The sequence below is a fragment of the Bos javanicus genome, chromosome 11 (genome assembly GCF_032452875.1).
Source record: "Bos javanicus breed banteng chromosome 11, ARS-OSU_banteng_1.0, whole genome shotgun sequence".
Classification (NCBI taxonomy): Eukaryota; Metazoa; Chordata; class Mammalia; order Artiodactyla; family Bovidae; genus Bos; species Bos javanicus.
Window position 1 is genome coordinate 3336562 of NC_083878.1, and position 20688 is coordinate 3357249.

A 20688-nucleotide genomic window follows, 5' to 3' on the forward strand; every position below is an offset into this window, starting at 1 on the left:
TGGAGTTTCAGCTTTCATTAAATTTAATCACACATTTAGACAGCCATTAAGTTACTACTCAAAACATTTTATGATAGCAAATGCAGTACATCTTCTAATTAAGTAGGCAAAACTGAATAAAAACCTGCTATTAAAACAAGCTAAAGTCTGAGTTAACATTTCAAAAGTCAAAATACACAATATACATGCTTGAAATAACTGTTATTTAACTTGACAATTCTACGATAAAGGCTGTCATTTTAGTTTAGATAGGACTGCCTGTCTTGTTTATAAAAGCCAAAATATGGAAATGTTACAGAAAATACTTTACTTCTGCTCTAAAATTCAAATGTGCTTCTGAAATTCAAGTATGTATCAACTACAAAAATTAATGACTTCATACCATGACCCCCATACCATCCCTCTGGGACGACCCAGAGGGATGGTATCGGGAGGGAGGAGGGAGGAGGGTTCAGGATGGGGAACACATGTATACCTGTGGTGGATTCATTTTAAATTATAAAATAAAGAAAAAAAAAATTAATGACTTCATAATTAAGACAAAGCTTAATAGATACGTATATGAAAGAGCCTAGATTAAAAAAAATTTAATTGCAATCCTAATGTATTTGCTAATACTAATTCAGGTTTATGAAATTATAATATTTACTTTCAAGAAACAATCAAATAAGAGTTCATGATGGTTTACAAGAAAAACCAATCTGACTAGTATTATAAAATCTAACTGTAAGATGTCAACACAGATGTCGTCTAAGTTATCAAAATAAGACCACTCTATTAGAAAAAGTTGAATACTTACCATCAAAACTAATACTTGCTACCTTGGTGTATTTACTTTCTGAAGCTTTTAATGTAATTGGTTTAAAGTGTACAGTGACAGCATCATTTTGTGGTGTAGGTCGAACACTCTGCAAAGAGAAAAATTTACACTGCATTATTTTAGTCTAGTGGTCCAGTTTATACTGAAAAGTGTACTGGAAAAGTGAAGCAGAATCAAAATCTGAAAAGTTTAAGTGGTTGCTTTAAATGGAGTAGGCTAAATGATAAAATCTCAATTTCAATAGACAGTCTTTATGAAATAAAATGATGACCAGAAGGAAAAATGTGTGATAGATAAGTGAGTATTAAAAATCTAAAGTCAAACTAGGGCAATGAGTATAAATACATAATAAAGAAAAAAGGTATTTCTTTTTAAAATGAATGTCTAATTCACATATAAGAAAAGAGGATCTTCAGGGTTTACAACAGGGGCTGAGGGGCTGAATGGTGAAGTGGATGGCAGGAATGTGCAACCTAAAACAGGTCAGAATGCTTTCAACTTAAAAGAGTTGAATTTAAGAGAGTTTGAATTTTCTATTCAAAAAGCTAAGCTTTCCAGGTGGCTCAGTGGCAAAGAATCTGCTTGCCAACGCACAAGATGCAAGAGACACAGGTTCAATCCCTGGGTCAGAAAGATTCCCTGTGGTTTGCAAAAGAGTTGGAGATGACTTAGTGACTAAGCAACAAATGTGCCTAAAGAGAAAGAAGGACAGTCCTTTGAAGGCACAAGAAGCATCTTAGGAGAGTGAGAGGAACGCTGTCGCTCGCACCATGTTCAATCACAGGAAAACAAAGTTGCTTACCTACAGAGATGACAGATACTGCTTCTGAGTTCCAGTCAGCCCCTCCCATTGCTGGTCAGTGACTCAGCTGTCAGGGTGTCTTTACTGGGCCTCGGATGATGGTCCTCAGGAGGACCCTGTGGTTTTCTGTGCTGGAAATCTTAATTGCCTTAGCTCTTGGCTGCAGGCTCTCCCAGCATTTTATCTCTTTCTTCTTCTTTGAGAACTCTTACTTTGCTTCTGAATCGCTAATAGGGGATGGGGGTGCTGACGGGTTCATATCAATATATTTGCTATCAATAATCCTGCTGTTATTAGCAGTCATTTAAAGTATGAATCTTCTCCTTCCTTGAAGGGTATGCATGTGTATATGTATTGATATGTATTTTTAACAGTAAAACAAAGCAGCCTGACTATAAGATAACTGGAGAAAGTTCATTTGGTTTCGTCATACTATGCTACTATATTTTTTCAGAAGGAAAGGAAAGCAGTACAGAAACCCAGAGTGATGAGTTTACAACAAAAGAATTTTAACTATTTAACCTGCAGTGTAAATTTCTGTAAGCTGCAATTTACTCTGGGCCATGTTTCTTCCTGTAAAATTGTAGGGGACAGGATTAGGTTATTTTCTCAGTTTCCATCAGGGGCTTCCCTGGTGGTTCAGTGGTAAAGAATCCACTTGCCATTGCGGATGTAGGTTCAATTCCTGGGTCAGGAATATACCCTGGAGAAGAAAATGACAACCCACTCCAGTGTCTTGCCTGAGAAATCCATGCCTGGCTACAGTCCAAGGGGTAGCAAAAGAGCTGGACATGACTCAGCAACTAAACAACAACAACAAAGTTTTCATCTATCTAAAAAATGTGATTCTATTAATTTTGTTGTTTTTCTTAGAATTAGTCGTATTTATCCTGAGGGCTTCCCTGGTGGCTCAGACGGTAAAAGCGTATGCCTGCAATGCGGGAGAACTGGGTTCGATTCCTGGGTCAGGAAGATCCCCTGGAGAAGGAAATGGCAATCCATTCCAGCACTCTTGCCTGGAAAATCCCACGGACGGAGGAGCCTGATAGGCTACAAGTCCATGGGGTCGCAAAGAGTCGGACACAACTGAGCGACTTCACTTTCACTTTCTTTCATCCCGAGGTCAGGATTTATTTTGAGAAATGATCACGTAAAGCTTTGTAGTTTACAGAGGACACATTTGGTCCCTAATTCTTTCACTTGCTCTGTTGACTGTGATACAGCAGCAATGGAACCTTGACCATTTTCAAACACGCTTAAAGACTGTAAGCTGCAGTTCATCAGTAGTAAGCACGAGCCTATGCCAGAAACAGCTAAGCAATGGTACTTCTTACCACACAGTCACTGTTAAGTAGTGAGAACTTAGTTGATGATAAAAAATGCTTTTCTTGTATGAAACACACTTTAAGACTTTCCTTACCAGAGGAAAAGTTTATATCCGTATTATTAATATTACCTTAAAATAATAGTCATATTATTTTACCAGTAGTAGTATTACTAATAGTAATATTATTTACACTAATAGTAAAATAATATTCAATTGACTCATGTTTTGTACAAATGGTCTGAAGTGTTCACTTACTACCATTCAAAGAAAAAATACCCCAATCAGTTAAAAACCCGTTTTTCAAGGAAACAAAAACAAAGCAAAACAAACGAAAGACTTAAACAGTTGGCTCATTCTGGTGGCTTTAAATGAAAAGTAATAATCAGAAACTTGTAATAAGCATATTTATACTAACAATATATTTCAGCATCAGTCACTAACTGTTGTTTACTTAAAGATAATTGAGAAGTGGAAAAAATGTGGCAAGATTCCCAGGAAAGGCAGCTTGCATAGGCTCTAAATATAGTTCCAGTCTTTCTCACGACATTCATACCCAACTATGCTCAGTAACTCTCAAGTGAGATACCAGGCCCAGGACATTCTGAAACGACTCAACTGCTTTAAGCAAGCAAGCAAAAAAAAAAAAAAAAAAAAACAAACCTTCTGGTATACAGCAATTGTATTGTTAACAGTAGGTGCACAGATTTTCTAAGGCTCACGTCAAGTTGACAAAGGTAAAATTTAAGAACATCAGTGATTTCTTATTAGTTAGCAAGGAAACGTCATACAAAGGTGTTTTAAGACATCTCAAGCAAACTTACTCCATTATTTATACAGCATTAATGTTTTATAAATATTGAGGAAAACTATATTTTCAAAGTTGCACTATAGACAAGCTGTGTCAGGAAGGCTCGAACCTGGGTATCTTGCTTACTGATGGTGAGGAGCTTATATTAGGAATTGCTTACTTTAGTGTGTGTGTGTGGTCAGTCATGTCAGACTCTTTGTGATACCATGGACTGTAGCCCATCAGAGTCCTTTGTCCATGGGGTTTTCCAGGCAAGAATACTGGAGTGGGTTGCCATTTCCTTCTCCAGGGGATCTTCCCAAACTGCATCTCCTGCATTGGCAGGTGGAATCTTTACCACTGCTCCACCTGGGAAGTAGTCTTATATCTTGAAAAGTGAAGAGACACTGAATTCCCTGAAGGGAGGGAGGCAGGGACCTTTCTCATATGCACCAGTCTGTAGGTCTGGCATACTACGGAAGAACCCTGGGAAGCTCTCTTAATACTCAGTTTCCATGGCAGACGGGTCCATCCCCTGGCTGATCAGGCAAGAAGTCCAAGCTATCATCATCTCTCAACTGGACCACTGCAACAGATTTTTAACCTTCTTCAGTTCATTCTCTAAAAAGCAGCTACAGTGACTTTAATAACACATAGATCAAATGATATCACATCCTTGCTTAAAATTCCGTAATTTTCCATTGCCCTTATAGTAAAACCAAAACCCCTCCCAGGAGCCCGAGAAACCCTGCTCGACCCTCCAGCCCGTCTTTTGCATCTGAGCCCAGTGAGTTTCAACATTTGCAGCTGCCCTCAGGTCTTTGCACTTGATCATCCCTGTGACGGAACACTTGTCCACCAGCTCTGCTTTCCTTATGGGGGCCTGCTTCTCACTCTTCAGTTACTACCTCAAATGTCAGCTCCTCAGAGACAGCACTACCTAAACCAACTCCTTCCTCGACTTACACGGCATTCGGTTTATTTCTCAGTTTACAATAATGTTGCATACCTGTTTGTCTGTCTCCCAACTAAAAAAAAATGAGCTCAGTAAGGGCAAGACCTTGGTTCCCTGCTGTATCCTGAGTACTCAGCACAGAAGCTGGCATACAGCTGATACTTACTGAATATTTACTGAATGAGTGGATGAGGGAATGAATGAATGAATGAGGAAATAAGTCTACCATAACACAAGCAAGAGTATAGGCTTCAGATGTTAGAAGAAAACATACACAGGTAGGCACAGATGCAGATCTAGGACAGGTACATAAACCAATAGGCTTTTAATAGGAATACTGAATATAAAATCAAAATGATATAGTCATAAAAACTTGATTGATAAGCATACCTAATATACTTTCAAGTAACTTTTGCATTTAATATGCCAGCAAATTTGGAAAACTCAGCAGTGGCCACAGGACTGGAAAAGGTCAGTTTTCATTCCAATCCCAAAGAAAGGCAATGCCAAAGAATGCTCAAACTACCGCACAATTGCACTCATCTCACACACTTGCAAAGTAATCCTCAAAATTCTCCAAGCCAGGCTTCAACAGTACATGAACCGTGAACTTCCAGATGTTCAAGCTGGTTTTAGAAAAGGCAGAGGAACCAGAGATCAAATTGCTAACATCTGCTGGATCATCAAAAAGAGAGTTCCAGAAAAACATCTATTTCTGCTTTATTGACTATGCCAAAGCCTTTGACTGTGTGGATCACAATAAACTCTGGAAAATTCTTAAAGAGATGGGAATACCAGACCACCTGACCTGCCTCCTGAGAAATCTGTATGCAGGTGAAGAAGCAACAATTAGAACTGGACATGGAACAACAGACTGGTTCCAAATACGAAAAGGAGTATGTCAAGGCTGTATATTGTCATCCTGCTTATTTAACTTATATGCAGAGCATATCATGCGAAATGCCGGGCTGGATGAAGCACAAGCTGGAATCAAGATTGCTGGGAGAAATATCAATAACCTCAGATACACAGATGATACCACCCTTACGGCAGAAAGCAAAGAAGAACTAAAGAGCCTCTTGATGAAAGTGAAAGAGAGGGGTTAAAAAGTAGGCTTAAAACTCAACATTCAGAAAACTAAGATCATGGTATCTAGTCTTATCACTTTATGGCAAATAGACAGGGTAACAATGGAAACAGTGACAGACTTTATTTTTTTGGGCTCCAAAATCACTGCAGATGGTGACTGTGGCCAAGACATTAAAAGACGCTTGCTCCTTGGAAGAAAAGTTATGACCAACCTAGACAGCATAATAAAAAGCAGAGACATTACTTTGCCAGCAAAGGTCCATCTAGTCAAAGCTATGGTTTTTCCAGTGGTCATGGGACAGATGTGAGAGTTGGACTATAAAGAAAGCTGAAAGCCAAAGAATTGATGCTTTTGAACTGTGCTGCTGGAGAAGACTCTTGAGAGTCTCTTGGGCTGCAAGGAGATCCAACTAGTCAATCCTAAAGGAAATCAGTCCTGAATATTCACTGGAAGGACTGATGCTGAAGCTAAAACTCCCAATACTTTGGCTGCCTGATGCAAAAACTGATTCACTGGAAAACACCCAGATGCTGGGAAAGATTGAAGGCAGGAGGAGAAGGGGACGACAGAGAATGAGATGGTTGGATGGCATCACCGACTCAAAGGATGGGGAGTTTGAGCAAGCTTCGGGAGTTTGTGATGGACAGGGAAGCCTGGCATGCTGCAGTCCATGGGGTCGCAAAGAGCTGGACACGACTGAGGGAACTGAATTTTTGCATTTTATATAGCTGAATTTAGTTACTTTAAAAGGTCTGACTCATTTTCCCTATTTGGAAAAGAAGGACCTGTGTATCTTACAGGAGAGTTGCATCAAATAAGATAATCCATGTAAAGAACTTACCATAAAGCCTAACTCATGGTAAGAGCAAAAATGTTCACTTACAATGTATTCTAAAACTCCTTAATAAAAGAGAAAAGTAGGAACGTGGGCCTGTTTATACTTATGTTTACTATAAATGAATTAAATAGTAAATTTTTTTCATTCACATTCTTAGAATTGCTGATTTCATTTTTCTAGAAAATGTTTATTTTTCAAGACATTTGGGTCCATTCATTGTATGTAAAAAGTTAGACCAGAATGTGTGGGCTAAGAAAAGGCACCTCCCCAATAAACGTCTGAAGTGAAATGAAATTCATTGAGTTGTGTCCCACTCTTTGTGACCCCATGGACTGTAGCCAGCCAGGCTCCTCTGTCCATGGAACTCTCCAGGCCAAGAATACTGACTCTGGATCTCCTGCATTGCAGGCAGATTCTTTTACCATTTGAGCCACCAGGGAAGCCCCCAAGCCTGTACATATGGAGACAGGACTTCAGGCCTGAAATCTGCCCAACAAGCATGAGAGCTCCTACACTGTGTGAGACAATCCACAGGATCAAAGAAACCAGTAAGAGACAGACAGCAGGCAGAACACACACAAAATAATAACAATTATCTGATGTCTCAAACTGGGGCAACAGCAGGCCCTCCACCCACAGCCAAGAGTCTGACCTGTACGCACGTGCGCGACTGACTTTAAAGGGGACTCCCAGAATGAAGCCAGATGGTGAGTTTCAGGAGGTCCTGCAGAGGCCAGGCCTCTAGCATGTGGGCCGGAAAGGGAGGTGTGCACACAGCATCACGTATGTGGTAACTGAGCTCCTTGCTGCCAGCTGGGCTCCAGAAGAAATTCTGGACCCAGAAGTTCAGAGAACAAAAGCAGGCTGTAGCCAAAGCAACCTGGATAGACTGAGCAGAAAGAGTCACATCCCATGACAGAGGAGACTCTGATACACTAAACTGGAAAAGTCTGAAGAAAAAGAATCACAACTCCGAGTATAAAGTGAGATTCTGAAATGTTATAATAGAGTGGTGATTCTTAGGCCTTTTCATTTCCCTGGTAAAACCTGAAATGTGTGTCTGTGTCTGTAAGGAAGTCTAACTTTTTATTTTTGCAAATGTGAGGATGTTGGGGATGAGGGGAAAAAGGAGAAATTCCTACTCTCGTAGTTCTACCTTTGTTCATAAAACAAAGGGTAGTTTAATGTTGAACCAAAAAATACTAGAGGAATTTAACAAAACCAAAGGTTGGTCCTCTGAAAGGGTCGACAAAAGTGACAAACCTTTGGAGAGACTGAAAATTGTTTTAAATAGAGAGGAGACACAATTTCTAAAATCAAGAATGGAAGGTGGGCCATTACTCTCTACCTCACAGAAAATAAGAGCTTTATAAGTAAACACTGAACAATGGTATGCCAACAAATTAGGTAACTTAGATGAAATGAAAAAATTCCTAGAAAGACAGAAGCTACTGAAACTGGCTCCAGAAGAAACAGAAAATCTGAATAGGCCTATAGCAAGTAAAGAGATTGAATTAATAATTTTAAAACATCCCATGAACAAAAGTTTAGGTCCAGATGACTTCACTGGTGAATTCCACCAAACATTTAAAGAAGAATTAACACCAATCCTTCACAAATTCTCCCCAAAAACAGAAGAGGAAAGAATACTTTCCCACTCATTCTATTAAACAAAACAAAACAAAACTCCAAACAATCCTCCCCAACTATGTATTACCTTTATTTATAAAACAACAAATATTTTAACGTCAAAGAAGTAAGTATATTATATCAGAATGGTCCTTATCCAGAAAGGGTGTTTATAACTTTATATTAATTATGTTGACATATACACACACTCATATTTTTATAAACATTTACATTGCTCATTTTTCTATAGACTCGTGAAAACTTCAATACAGATTAAATAATCCCTAACCCCTTAATATAGCAACAATAGTCAGCATTTTGTTTGTTTGTTTTTTAAAGAAAAATACATTATCAGGGTGGCAGGGTCAAAGGAGCTGTTTCTTGTCATCTATGGAAGGGTCCCGGCCCTTGAAGACCTCCCTGAGGAGCAGGGGCCTGAACCCCAGTATACTTAGCAGGTCTAACACTGGAGTGGTAGGAACCACAGGCTGGGGTAGTTTCAGCTCCACTGTATCCTAGGGGAAGCTCTTTACAGACTCCATTCCCCTAACTCACTCCCAATTCTCCTACCAAGCAAGAAATACTAGGTCATATGTCTGACAGGACACTGCTTAATCTACAACTCTCCCAGTAAGCAAGGTCACTGTGCATTAAAATGTGGCTGCCTGGGGTGACCATCTCTCCCATTACTTGGGGATTGTGTACCCTCTTCTTCTCGGTCTCTACTCCATCAGTTGGTGGTAAATTCTGGGTTTGGGTAGAAATGGACAATGGTTTCTAAGTCTCAAAGCTCATCTGATCTATCTCACTTTTATCAGAGTTCTCTGAATATAGGTTTTCTGACACCGGCACAAGTTATAATAAAAATACACTGCTTTCCTCTTCCACTATTCTCTGTGTAACTTGGGGATCTCACCTCCATGACCAGGAGGTGAAGTCATGGGCTAACGCAAAATCTGGATACTCTAGCTCCCTCAAATCATCGCATGGCATGCCAATTCCACACAAGGCATCAAAGTCACTTGTTCCATGCGTATGCATGAGACGGCGAGAGGACCCTGGTTCCAGCGTGCTACGGAGGTAACTATGGCCGATGCTAGTCAGAAGGGGCCCCTGTGTCACAGGTTAACAGCACTCGACCACTACCTATCACATCTCTCTGCTTCCTGATTTCTCCTTTCAACTCATCTGAATCTTATATCTCTTTTTTACTTAACCATACCTTAAGTCTAACATCCTATTTTTCTTTATACACAGCACACAGATCCTAGGATTCATCAGAATCCACAGGCCTAAATAGGAACCTCATGAACGCTAGTTCAGAGTCCTTGGAGAAGACTGTTCACATGCCCTTCTCATCCTTAAAATCTGATCAGACAGGCAGAACAGGTTTCCTATACTCTATTTTGAACCAAAGTGTCACCAGGTCACCACAAAACAGATATCCTTTAGAGCAGGAGTTTATTTTATAACTTTGATATAAGTTTAAAAACAAAGAATATATAAATTAGGAAAAAATGTAAGCAAAAACTTACTGTTATTGGTACATCTTTTGTTCCTGAATTTAATAAATGAAGATTTAAAACTTTTGGTAGATCTGTTAAAATTAAGGAAAAGAAACATTTCTTAAAGTGGTATGTTTTCTATAACAAGTTAGAATCTTTCTCTTCTATCAGTTTAAATATATTTTAGAATGTGAAGTAGAATGACAATCACATTTATAAAAAGAATGTGACAATAACATTCCTAGACAGGAACTGCCTTACTTTTAAGGACAGTGAGTACTGTAAGAACTAAACAATCAGATCAAAAAACAAACTTTTTCAGTGAAATTGACATCATCACCAATCTTTCAGTTTTCCAGCAAAGCACAATGAAGCAATTCAATAAAGTACAATATGAAAGTATTATAGTAAAACCAAATCTAACCTTCAAGAATGGGTCTTCAATCCTAAACAACCAAATTTCAATTACATATGGCCCCATAGGAGGAAGCCTGTATTACATGCCTTCTTTTTTTATTTTAATAAATCCTCTTTGGTTATTTTCAATTTTAGAATTTGAATTCGTTCTCTGACCTCAGGGACTGATTTCTAACATTACATTATTATAATGCAACTGAATTAATCCATATCTAAACAAAAATTCAGAAGTAAATCTATTTCCTTTATTTTACAATTGAAAGATTTAGTATAATTAAATAGGTGAGAAACTGGATTAAGAAACTACTTTCTGCCTCAATCTTCCATTAAGAAGACTTGACTTAAGTTATCCATGACACTGCTTTCCCATCTGGTAAGCAATGGCATCCCTCAGAAGAATGGGGTGTAAACCCCTAAGGGCTCTGACTTCCCAGAAGCAGACTTCTAAAGATCATGTAATACACTGAGAAATAACTTTCAAAGCTGAACTAATTACAGAGGAGTTAAAGGAGAGCCATTTAGCGATGAATACATGGATTTTTAAAAAAGACTTCATGACACTATCTCTTTTTTTTACCTTGTGTTCGCAGTGTGCCAAAATCTAACATTTCAGTTGAGGAATAAATTCCAGGAGCTTGGAAAAAAGAAGAGTACACAATTATATTTCATCTTGCCAGAGTAAGATGTGCTGAAGACAAACCATGCTCCTTTAGTCATCCACTCACCTGTTGTGACTTCCACTTCAACCGGAAGGATGATAAACTCCGTGCTGTCTGAAGCATTTGTCTTTATTCTTATGAAAGCTGTGTGATTATCTGCTTCTCTAGATGAAAAACTGGCTCTCATCACTCCCTTGGTTTCATAAGGAGGAATTTCCTGACAAGTTAACAGACCAGAATGTAGCAAAACCACTACAGTTTATTGAATAAGATGACATCACCTAAAAGATGCATTATTATTTTATATAGAAAAAAATACTGCCAATTAAACAAACACATTCATTTCACTGATTATACTGCACAGTCCAATTTTGGAGGATGTTAAATGATACAAATGTGTGTATCTTAAAATTGATGAAGTTTGGTATATAAATTTGAGCAAAACAAAAAAGAGATAAAATTATATGAAAACAAACTGTCAGCTGCAAAGCCATCATTAAAAGGTAGAGTCCAATTTTTTTGCTGTATTGGTGTGCTTGTTTAGAGGAGTTCAGTCCAAATCCTCTAAACAATAAACACATCACCATCAAAGAGAAATTGCTTTCCCAGACATTCACAGGACTCTCTTTAAATGATAACTAAGGGAACACAGACTTGGCTCTCCTTTCGTTTAAAACCTAACAGAACAAGCTTCCCAAGCAAATCCACAGTTCAACAAATGTGTTCTGTAAGGCTCTTACCGTGTAAAGTAGCATAACTTTTTAGGTTCGTAAAAACATACATATACACTAGAGGGAAGAGAATACAACATATACAATAGAAGGAAGAGGCACTGGAAAAAAAACTTTTTTTTGAGGTACAAATCTTTTCCTGCTTTTATAATAAACTGGCTTCACTGGGCAGAGTTTCAGAGTTTCTCTGCACATACCTTTTGGCCTATTTTAGGAAATCCCTGTGGTTCAGAATGTACTGGTCTTCATTTACCTCCATTCTCTTAACTTTCTAGACTCAAAGTAGAAAAGAGGTGACTGGAACCCTCTCGGGGCCATGAGAGACGGATCGCCCACACCCCCATCTCCAGGAGCTGACTGGGGTTTGCTCACTGGAACAGGCTGGGAGTGAGGTCAAGGCCAGCTGCCTTCTCTAGGCCAATCCCACCCTAGATTTGTAGGAATAAGAATCACTATTTTTTCTTGTAGCTGCTAAGAATATTAAAGCAATTTTCCATGTCTGCTACATTACAGTTCTTAATTAGAAATCTGAATTCTCTAATGTTTATTAGAATCCACTTCAGCGTGTGTGCCAAGTTGCTTCAGTCGTGTCCAACTCTTTGTGACTCTATGAACTGTACCCGCCAGGCTCCTCTGTCCATGGGATTCTCCAGGCAAAAATACTGGAGTGACTTGCCATGCCCTCCTCCAGGGGATTTTCCCCCAGGGATTCAACCTGCGTTTCTGATGTCCCCTGCATTAGCAGGCGGGTTCTTTACCACTAGCGCCACCTGGGAAGCCCATCACAGTAAATTCTTAGTTCTTCTATTTAGAATTATAACACGAATTTAATACCTTATAATCAATTATATAAAGCATTGCTTTATACACAATTTCTCCCAAAGTCTTTTCAAACAAAATCATAATTTCAAGGCAAAACACTTTTGTGAAAGGATATAAAAAGGCTGTCCATTACATACCTTTCTACTAGCTAGAGTGTTTCTATATCTTAGGAGTTAACTTAGTCACTGACAATTTGGTTTCTAAATGTTCAAGTTAACATCCTAAAAAATGTCCCCTGCACATCCCTTCCTTCCCTGGTTCAGACTGGTCAGATGACAGAATCAAGAGGTGGTGTGTTTTTAAATTAACAGGGCAATTAACAAAGAAACTTTGATCTTCAGAACTTATTCATGTGGTGAAGTCTACGTGTCTTCAATTATGGATAAGCAGTGATTTTAGCGACAAGCGCTACATATTCTATGCCTTTCCCTTTTCTGATTAAAGCTGAGTAGACAACATTAAAGAATAAAAACAATCCTCCTATGGCAGGAACCTTTGCAAATTAGGTAATGGCTACCTATTCATTAATCTGGTTAATATTTGCTAATATTCTCCAAGAGAAAGTGGTTCTCTCACCACTTACACAAACTACTGATACATCTTCAACAGCATTAAATGTGGATGTACTGAGAGATCACCTAAGAACTTAGTCTCTAAGTCATCACAAGAGCCTATGTTCCCTCTGCAAACGCCATCTCCGCCATCAACAATAAGTTTGAATGTTCAATTATGTACCTTTAAAAATACCATGAATCCCTTCCATGGTTTTTTCTTTTTTTTTTTTCCCTTCAATTTTAGTGTAAAGCATATTATAAACGATTAGATTCAGAAACAACTTTACCAATGTTATTCTGTAGAAGAATAGTTAAAATCTCTTCCTTTCCACACAGGGGGTTAAAGGTTCCACCAATTTGTTCACTGCTCTTTCCAAAAATGGTTAATACCACTCTACTACTCTCAGTCTCTCCAGTTTTCAAATATATTTGATACACATTTAATGCTAAGACAGTAATTATGGAGACATCACCCGTATTTCTTTGGGTGATAAGCAGTTATGTGTTTTCTGGTGCATGTAAGGAAATAACTGGTTTCAAGCGCTCTCACGCGAGAACACGTCTGCACTCACCCACAGCTTCCTGGTGCCTCCCTGCTGCCCTGTGGGAAGTTCAAGGTGAAGGTCTCCTCCACTAGAGTACATTTCTACAACCTGAGACAGAAGAGTACATGATGGTTAAGTAAAAATCATATTCTCGATGCAAGTGATTTGCTGTTATGTAGAAATGTTTGATGGCTTAATTGCGTCTATCAGAAAAAATTTAAAAAATGCTTACAGATACAAAGGATAAGTATTGGCAGGATAAGTATGGCGTCACAGCACTAGAGGCAGTGCCCGTATGTATAAGCACTGGTGCAATATTTAATTAAACAGGTAACTTCAAAATATCAAACTCAAAAATAGTGTAGCTGTTTCAGAGACTGGATTTTAGAAAATCCATCTGGAGGACATATATTTTTGTATTTTCCCAAGGAAACAGCTTCTGGAAAGAATCAAATTTTAGAAACACACATTTTGTATTTCTTATAGTAATACAAGTTCTTCTTTATTCACACATCAACAACAAGACCCAGTAGCAGATCTATTAACCACTGTAACTGTGACGCGTGCTCAGTCGTTCAGTCGTGTCTCTTTGTGACCACATGGACTGCAGCCTACCTGCCAGGCTCCTCTGTCCATGGGATTTTCCAGGCAAGAATACTGGAGTGGGTTGTCATTTCCTACTCCAGGGTATACTCCCGACCCAGGGATTGAACCTGTGTCTCCTGCATTGGCAGGCAGATTGTTTACCACCGAGCCACCTGGGAAATCCTAATTGTGACACAGTGAAGTGCATATCATATTGATAGGCAACAGTATCAATGCAGGATTAAAATATCTGATGTGTTGTGCAAGCAAAATCACAGGTACTATTAATATCTCTGTGGCCTGTACCTACACCCATTTTTTTTTTAGCTAATAATTTCTTTAAATTTTTCTTTTTACAGTGTTGCACTGGTTTCTGCTATACAACAATGCAAATCAGCCATAACTACACATTTTTAAAAAACAGCTGTACTGAGGTATGATTCATGTACAATAAAACTCTACATTTTGAAAGTGTACAACGAGATAGATTCTGACATGTACATGAAGATGGAATGAAGCTACCATCACAATTATGATATTAAGTAAACCGTTTACCTCCCAAAGTTTCCTCACACCCTCTGCAATCCACCTGCCACTCTCGGCCCTTTCCCATCCCCAGGCACCGCTGAGCTGCTGTTGGCCACTCAAAATTAGTCTGTGTTTTCTAGCATTTTATATAAATGGGAGCACACAGTGTATACTCATGTCTGGTTGCTTTTATTCAGTGTAATTATCTTGAGATCTATTACGTTGTTTTTTTACTAACAGTTCATTTCTTTTTTGATTTTATGGATATGCCACAATTCTAGATCCATTCACTTGCTGATGAACATCTGGGTTGTTTCCAGTTTTTTGGTCATTACAGATAAAGCTGTTATGCACACCACATTTCTGTGTGGACATCTGCTTTTCTTTCTCTTGGGTAAACAGCAAGGAACAGAAGGGTCGTATGCCTCTTTGCTCATATAAAGAAAAGGAGCCTTTTGTTTAAAGGAAGGTTATCCTACCTCTTAAAAATAAAGAATATATTTAATTAAATGCAAATCTGGGGTGAAGAATGAGAATGGGTGGAAAACCTTTCCTTGTCTATCACAAACCAGGAGTACATAAAAAAGGACAAAGCAGGGCAGACAGTAACACTTTAGTATATGCTTAAAGGCTTTTGTTTCTGGTGGGTGTGGTTGTTACTGTAACGATATATCCAAGACTAAGGAGCTACGGTCTTGTCTGTGTCTTAATACTTGCCTTCCAATGTATTACTGTTCCCCTTCAGTACTGACTGTGCTAATAGCGCCTTAACTGATGGGGTGACTTATAGGACTTTTTCTGTAAAACCAGAAAACACCGTGTGTTATTTCATTTAGAAATCTTCCAAGGTATTAAGGAAACAAGCCTAACAAAGTTTGAAAACAAGATTAAAAGGTTGAATCCTGACAAGAGGGAAGGGAATATGGAAATGCGGACAGATAAAGGCTAAATTATAAAATCAAAGGGAAGATAACATTGAAACTAGAACAACAGACTCCTGATTTTCAGTCCCCTGCTAGTTGTTTCTAGTTTAATAAAGTTTAGGGGGAAAAGGATGCCAATGATATATACAAATGATAATTTATGTTAAAAACAAAATACCAGGAGGAACGTTAATTTCAGAGTGCCCCCGTACGTGTACACAAGCATACAGAGAAAGGCCTGAGGAGACACACCGAGGTTACACGAAGGTTATCAGTGAGGAAGGGTTCTGGCCAGGAGCTGTGATAACAACAGTCATTTAAATCACTTGATATAAAATAAAACTGAAGGTTCAGGCCCTCGGCCACCCTAGCCACAAGTTCACATGCTCAGCAGCCCCAGTGGCTGGCGGTTCCTGTATTGGACAGAGCAGATACAGAACGCTCCCATCGCACCAGAAAGTTCTGCGGGACCGTACTGGACTGGAAGGCAGCAAGTTCAAGGGGACTTCCGCCTTACACATTTGAACTGTTAATAGTTTTCAGTGAGAACATACTTGTGTGTTAGTGTTGTATAAAGAACAAATGAGGTGTAATTTCTTGCTTTACAATACTTTCTTAAATTTGAGGACAAGTTCATGACGCACAGGACTATCAGGTTTAGAGTGTCTTCCACACAACCTTCCAGTTTAAAAAGCAATTAAGTTCCGGGCATGTGACAGACAGGACAGTGACCACAGTTAATACCAACACTGTAACTGCACATTTCAAAGTTACTAAAAGAGCAGATCTTAAAATTTCTTATCATAAGAAAAAAAAGTTTTGTAATTATGTGTGGTGATGTTGCTAACGAGACTTACTGTGGTGATCGTTCTGTGATATACACAGAATCACTACGCTGTACACCTGAAATTAACACAGTGTTATATGGCAGTTATACCTCAAGTAAACAGTGTCCATCAGGAAGGGACTTGGATTTTCTCTCTCAAAAACAACCAAAAAAACTGCCTTCCAGAGATAATCTATTGGTTCTTTTTTTTTTTTTTTTTGACAGGACCCTGTGGCATGTGGGATCTTAGTTCCCAGACCAGGGATCGAACCAGTGCCCCTGCATTGGAAGCTGAGTCTCAACCACTGAACTGCCAGGGAGATCCCAATCTACTGGTTCTGAGAGAGCAACCCTGGCTTTCCATTTGCTCTCCTGTGCGTTGATGAAAAGCATACTGTGATAATACTGAACTGAAGTGTTACGTGACTGGAAAAGGACTAGACAAGCCAAAGAAAAAAACTCAAGATTGAATTCAGAGATAGTTGTTCTCGACGGTAGTCTGAGGACTCAAAAGGCTGAGGAGCAAAGACACAGACTGTAAGGCTACTTAAGTATTTTAACTAGGCTGGCCAACATCTGCTGAGTCTGTAACCTCCATCTTTCCCAGCAGAAAGCAAGACCCTCAGTCCGCGGTGGGGCGACCACGGAGGCGGTGCATCCCTGGGGCTCTGTGACACTGCTGCTGCAGCTGCACATGGCAGCTCACACAGCAGGGCCTGAGAGAATGAGAGGACAGTTCTGATTTCTTGGACTAAAAAATAGTCAAGAAAAGAAAGCAGCAAGAATTTACGAGGTTTCTGTATAGTTTTGTGGTAAAAGTTAGCTGAAACAGCGAAAGTACACCATTCCCCAAAGCATGCAAAAGGATATAAAGGAAGACTGATGATGGAGAGGAACTCTGTCTCAAGCAGGAGACAAGGCACTTTCCTCTTTCACGACGGAGATCCTCAGCTACATATAACCAGAATTTGGAGGCAGTGTTTTTATCAATGGCTATCCTCACCCAATGGCAGCTGAGTTTGCAGGGAACCCTTGCTTGCTACCTCAGCATACAACTCCCAGGCATTTCACAAACCCAGATCTGAATATCTCATTGTATTCTTCCTTGTTTTCCTCTTCACCGTTTATGAGCCTTTCTACCAGGGAGTGCTAGGATGACAAAACCCACTTTCGTCGTCAAAGCTCAGCGGCTCATGCAACACACAGTGTTTATCCTTCACCTGCTATTTTCAAGCTACTGCTCAGTTCTTCAGTGTTGGTCCTGAAGAACTCCATGGGCCCTGGGAGTAAACATTATTCTGGAAAGTATCCACATATCCTTCCACACAGACAACACAGCTAGAAGCTACAATGCAACAAGTGTCCATGGCTGGAAGTCACTGGGGAGCCGGGGTGGGGATCTGAGGAAATACCTGCAGAAGCGACACCAGCCACTCCCACCGTGTTAGAGACAAGGGCTGGGTGAGGAGGGATTTCAAAGGTGGAAATATGATTACTAAAAGACTGCGTAAGATCAGGAGTTGGATTTTTCAAAGTAAAAAAATAAGATGGCTTTTAATCAATGGTTCTATATTATCCTTTCCTTGGATTTTAATTTCCAGGCTGCCATCACCCAATATTTAGTATTACTAGAAATAAATACAAATAGTGGGTTTAAAATTTTAAACTGGGCCAGAAGGAGCTCAAGAAAGAAAAGTAGGGGCCTCATATAGATGAAAACTCTTCTTAAATTAAATGCAGAGCCACTTAAAACTAACACCAGAGAAACCAGTCATTTTAAAAATGGTTCCAAAAATTCAATAACCACACTGATATAACCTCAGGTTCAGACTACAAGCAGCATTAAAAGAATACCTTGCTTCAGTACTACATACTGGCATATATTTTAAAAACCTGTTTTAGGTAATCTAAAAACTGTAAAAGACTGAGATTTCACACTAAGCATTAATTTCCACTGAAGTGAAACACGTTAAAAAAATCACTGTCATAAACTCACCTGTAAAGGCTCGCTGTGAGGATTGTGTATGTTTATTATGGGTGAGAAACTGCTATTCACAGGGACTCTGGCCCCAAGGAATGGCCTCAATCGGTATGGATTTGGAACTCCAACACCAAATACCTGTTTCCAAGTAGAAAAAAAAAAGCAATCTGAGTAGCTTTTATAGTTTTAGATAACATTTTTATAGTTACAACTGATTGATTTAGGGAAAACTGGTGAGTTTACTTATGGAAAAATCTTAATTCTTTTAAAAAGGAACACACATGTAGTTTCTGTACTTGACTATCAGTTGATCTGAGATGCACATATATCTTAAGAATATGGAGAAGGCAATGGCACCCCACTCCAGTACTCTTGCCTGGAAAATCCCATGGATGGAGGAGCCTGGTAGGCTGCAGTCCATGGGGTCGCGAAGAGTTGGACACGACTGAGCGACTTCACTTTCACTTAAGAATATATATATTCATATTTATATACATTAAATAACATACATATACATTTGGAATGATTTCTATAATATATTAGAAATTAAAATGCTAGCAGTCCTTCATGAAGTCATGGGAAAGACAAAAGAAAAACAGAGAATCCTGATTTCCCTGTTTCAATCACCTGAAGATGGCTCTAGGGCCCAGACAATCTCTTAACGACCAAGCCCAGTCCCAGGTCATTCCTACATGGGAATGTGGGCTGACCAACAGGGTGAGCCAGTCACTCAAATGACAAACATTTATTAAGTGCCTATGATGTGCTGGGCACAGGCATGTACAGTTGTGAATAATTCAACAGTGAACAAGATGCATAATGTGCCTGTCCTTATGGAACTTAAATTCTAGTATGAGGGACAGATAACAATAAAAAGGTTTTTAAAAAATGGATAATGTTATATAGAGCAGATAGTTGGAGTAAGGATGGGAAAATTCTTTCAGAGAGGGTGGCCAGGGGAGGTGATGTGAACTGATGTCACCTGAACGACGAGAAGAAGCAACGGTGACCCTTCGGCAAGGGGAAGTATATAGGCAAAGGGCTGGAGGCAGGAAAAGGCCTGGCTTGTTGGAAGACAAAGAAAAAGCTGAGAATCATGGTCAAATGGGAGGAGATGGGACAGCTAATATGGGAGTCAGATCCTTAGAGCCTTGCTGGCTTTGCTCAGAAGCGTGCATTTTGCTCTAAGAGCAGTGTCAAAGCATAAAGATTTACATGAGGGGCTGACTGGATGTGGTTTATGTTCAGAGAAGATCATCACGGCTACAGCATGAACAATGGACTGGGGCAGGGGCTGTGGAGGAGAGGAAAGACAGTCAGGAGGCTCTGTGTCACCCAGGGAAAGGTAGGGCCGGCCGGCCTGGGAGACAGTAGTGGTGCTGGAGAGGAGAGAGACATTTAACAGCAAGATGTGGTGAAAGACTAGGTGTGGGGAGGTGAAGATGGATGGCAGCGAGGCGCACCTTGAGAACAACCCGACCACAACCTCAGGTCACCCATGGTCAGCTGGGGGTGCCTCTGGAGGGCACAGGTCTTTCCAGTTTCATGGAGGTCTTTTGATTTACTCAACAAGTATATGACAAGTGCTCTGTATAGCACGTCAGAGTCACTCATCCATACTGGCTTCCAAAGTTTACTCAATGCCTATCAAATGACTATTAAAGACTTACTCACCATAAATAAGCATAAGATATGATGTCTGACTAATACGAATGCTTACTCTGACAGTGATTTCCAAAATACACAAATAATTTACAAAATACATGAAGCATTCTGGGTAACTGAGAAGAAATATTCAAAAACAAGCATAAAAACTGTAAAGTAAGATACTAGCTAAGTAAGGATTTGAGTTCCATGGGCAGTACAGCTCAGTGATTAATAGGATGGTCTTTGTAGCTATAAAGACATGGATTTGAATCCCTGCTCAACAACTTACCATTAGCATAAGCAAAATTGTTTACCCTTTTTAAACTTCACCTTCCTCATCTAAAAAAATGAGAAGGACAGTATCTGTAACGCAGGCAGAAGTGCACGTAAAGTGCGTAGAACTGTGCCAAATAAATTATTTCTTTGCAATCTTGCTATATAAAAAATTCCGATTCAAAAACACTAGCTTTCTTTAATAATCCAAACCATGATTGTACATACAAAGTGTTAGCTGCTCAGTCGTCTCCGACTCTTTGAGACTCCATGGACTGTAGCCTGACAGGCTCCTCTGCCCATGGGATTTCCCAGCCAAGAATACTGGAGTGGGTTGCCACTCCTTTCTCCAGGGGATCTTCCTGACCCAGGGATTGAACCTGGGTCTCCTGTACTGCAGGCAGTTTCTTTACCACTTGAGCCACCAGGGAAGATGAAAAATTT

The 20688-nt window shown here is 39.5% G+C and overlaps 1 protein-coding gene across 3 annotated transcripts in view; it reads right to left on the reverse strand.

Moving 5' to 3' along the window:
• Nucleotides 1–20688, reverse strand: part of TMEM131 (transmembrane protein 131) — a 186679-nt gene that overhangs the window by 46132 nt on the left and 119859 nt on the right. For all 3 annotated transcript variants that reach the window (XM_061431586.1, XM_061431587.1, XM_061431584.1), the window contains 6 exons: nt 18340–18462; nt 13509–13589; nt 10896–11046; nt 10748–10804; nt 9784–9845; nt 800–908 (listed from right to left, as the gene is read on the reverse strand). In XM_061431586.1, the coding sequence (XP_061287570.1) occupies nt 800–908; nt 9784–9845; nt 10748–10804; nt 10896–11046; nt 13509–13589; nt 18340–18462 (583 nt within the window). The remainder of the gene's footprint in view (nt 1–799; nt 909–9783; nt 9846–10747; nt 10805–10895; nt 11047–13508; nt 13590–18339; nt 18463–20688) is intronic.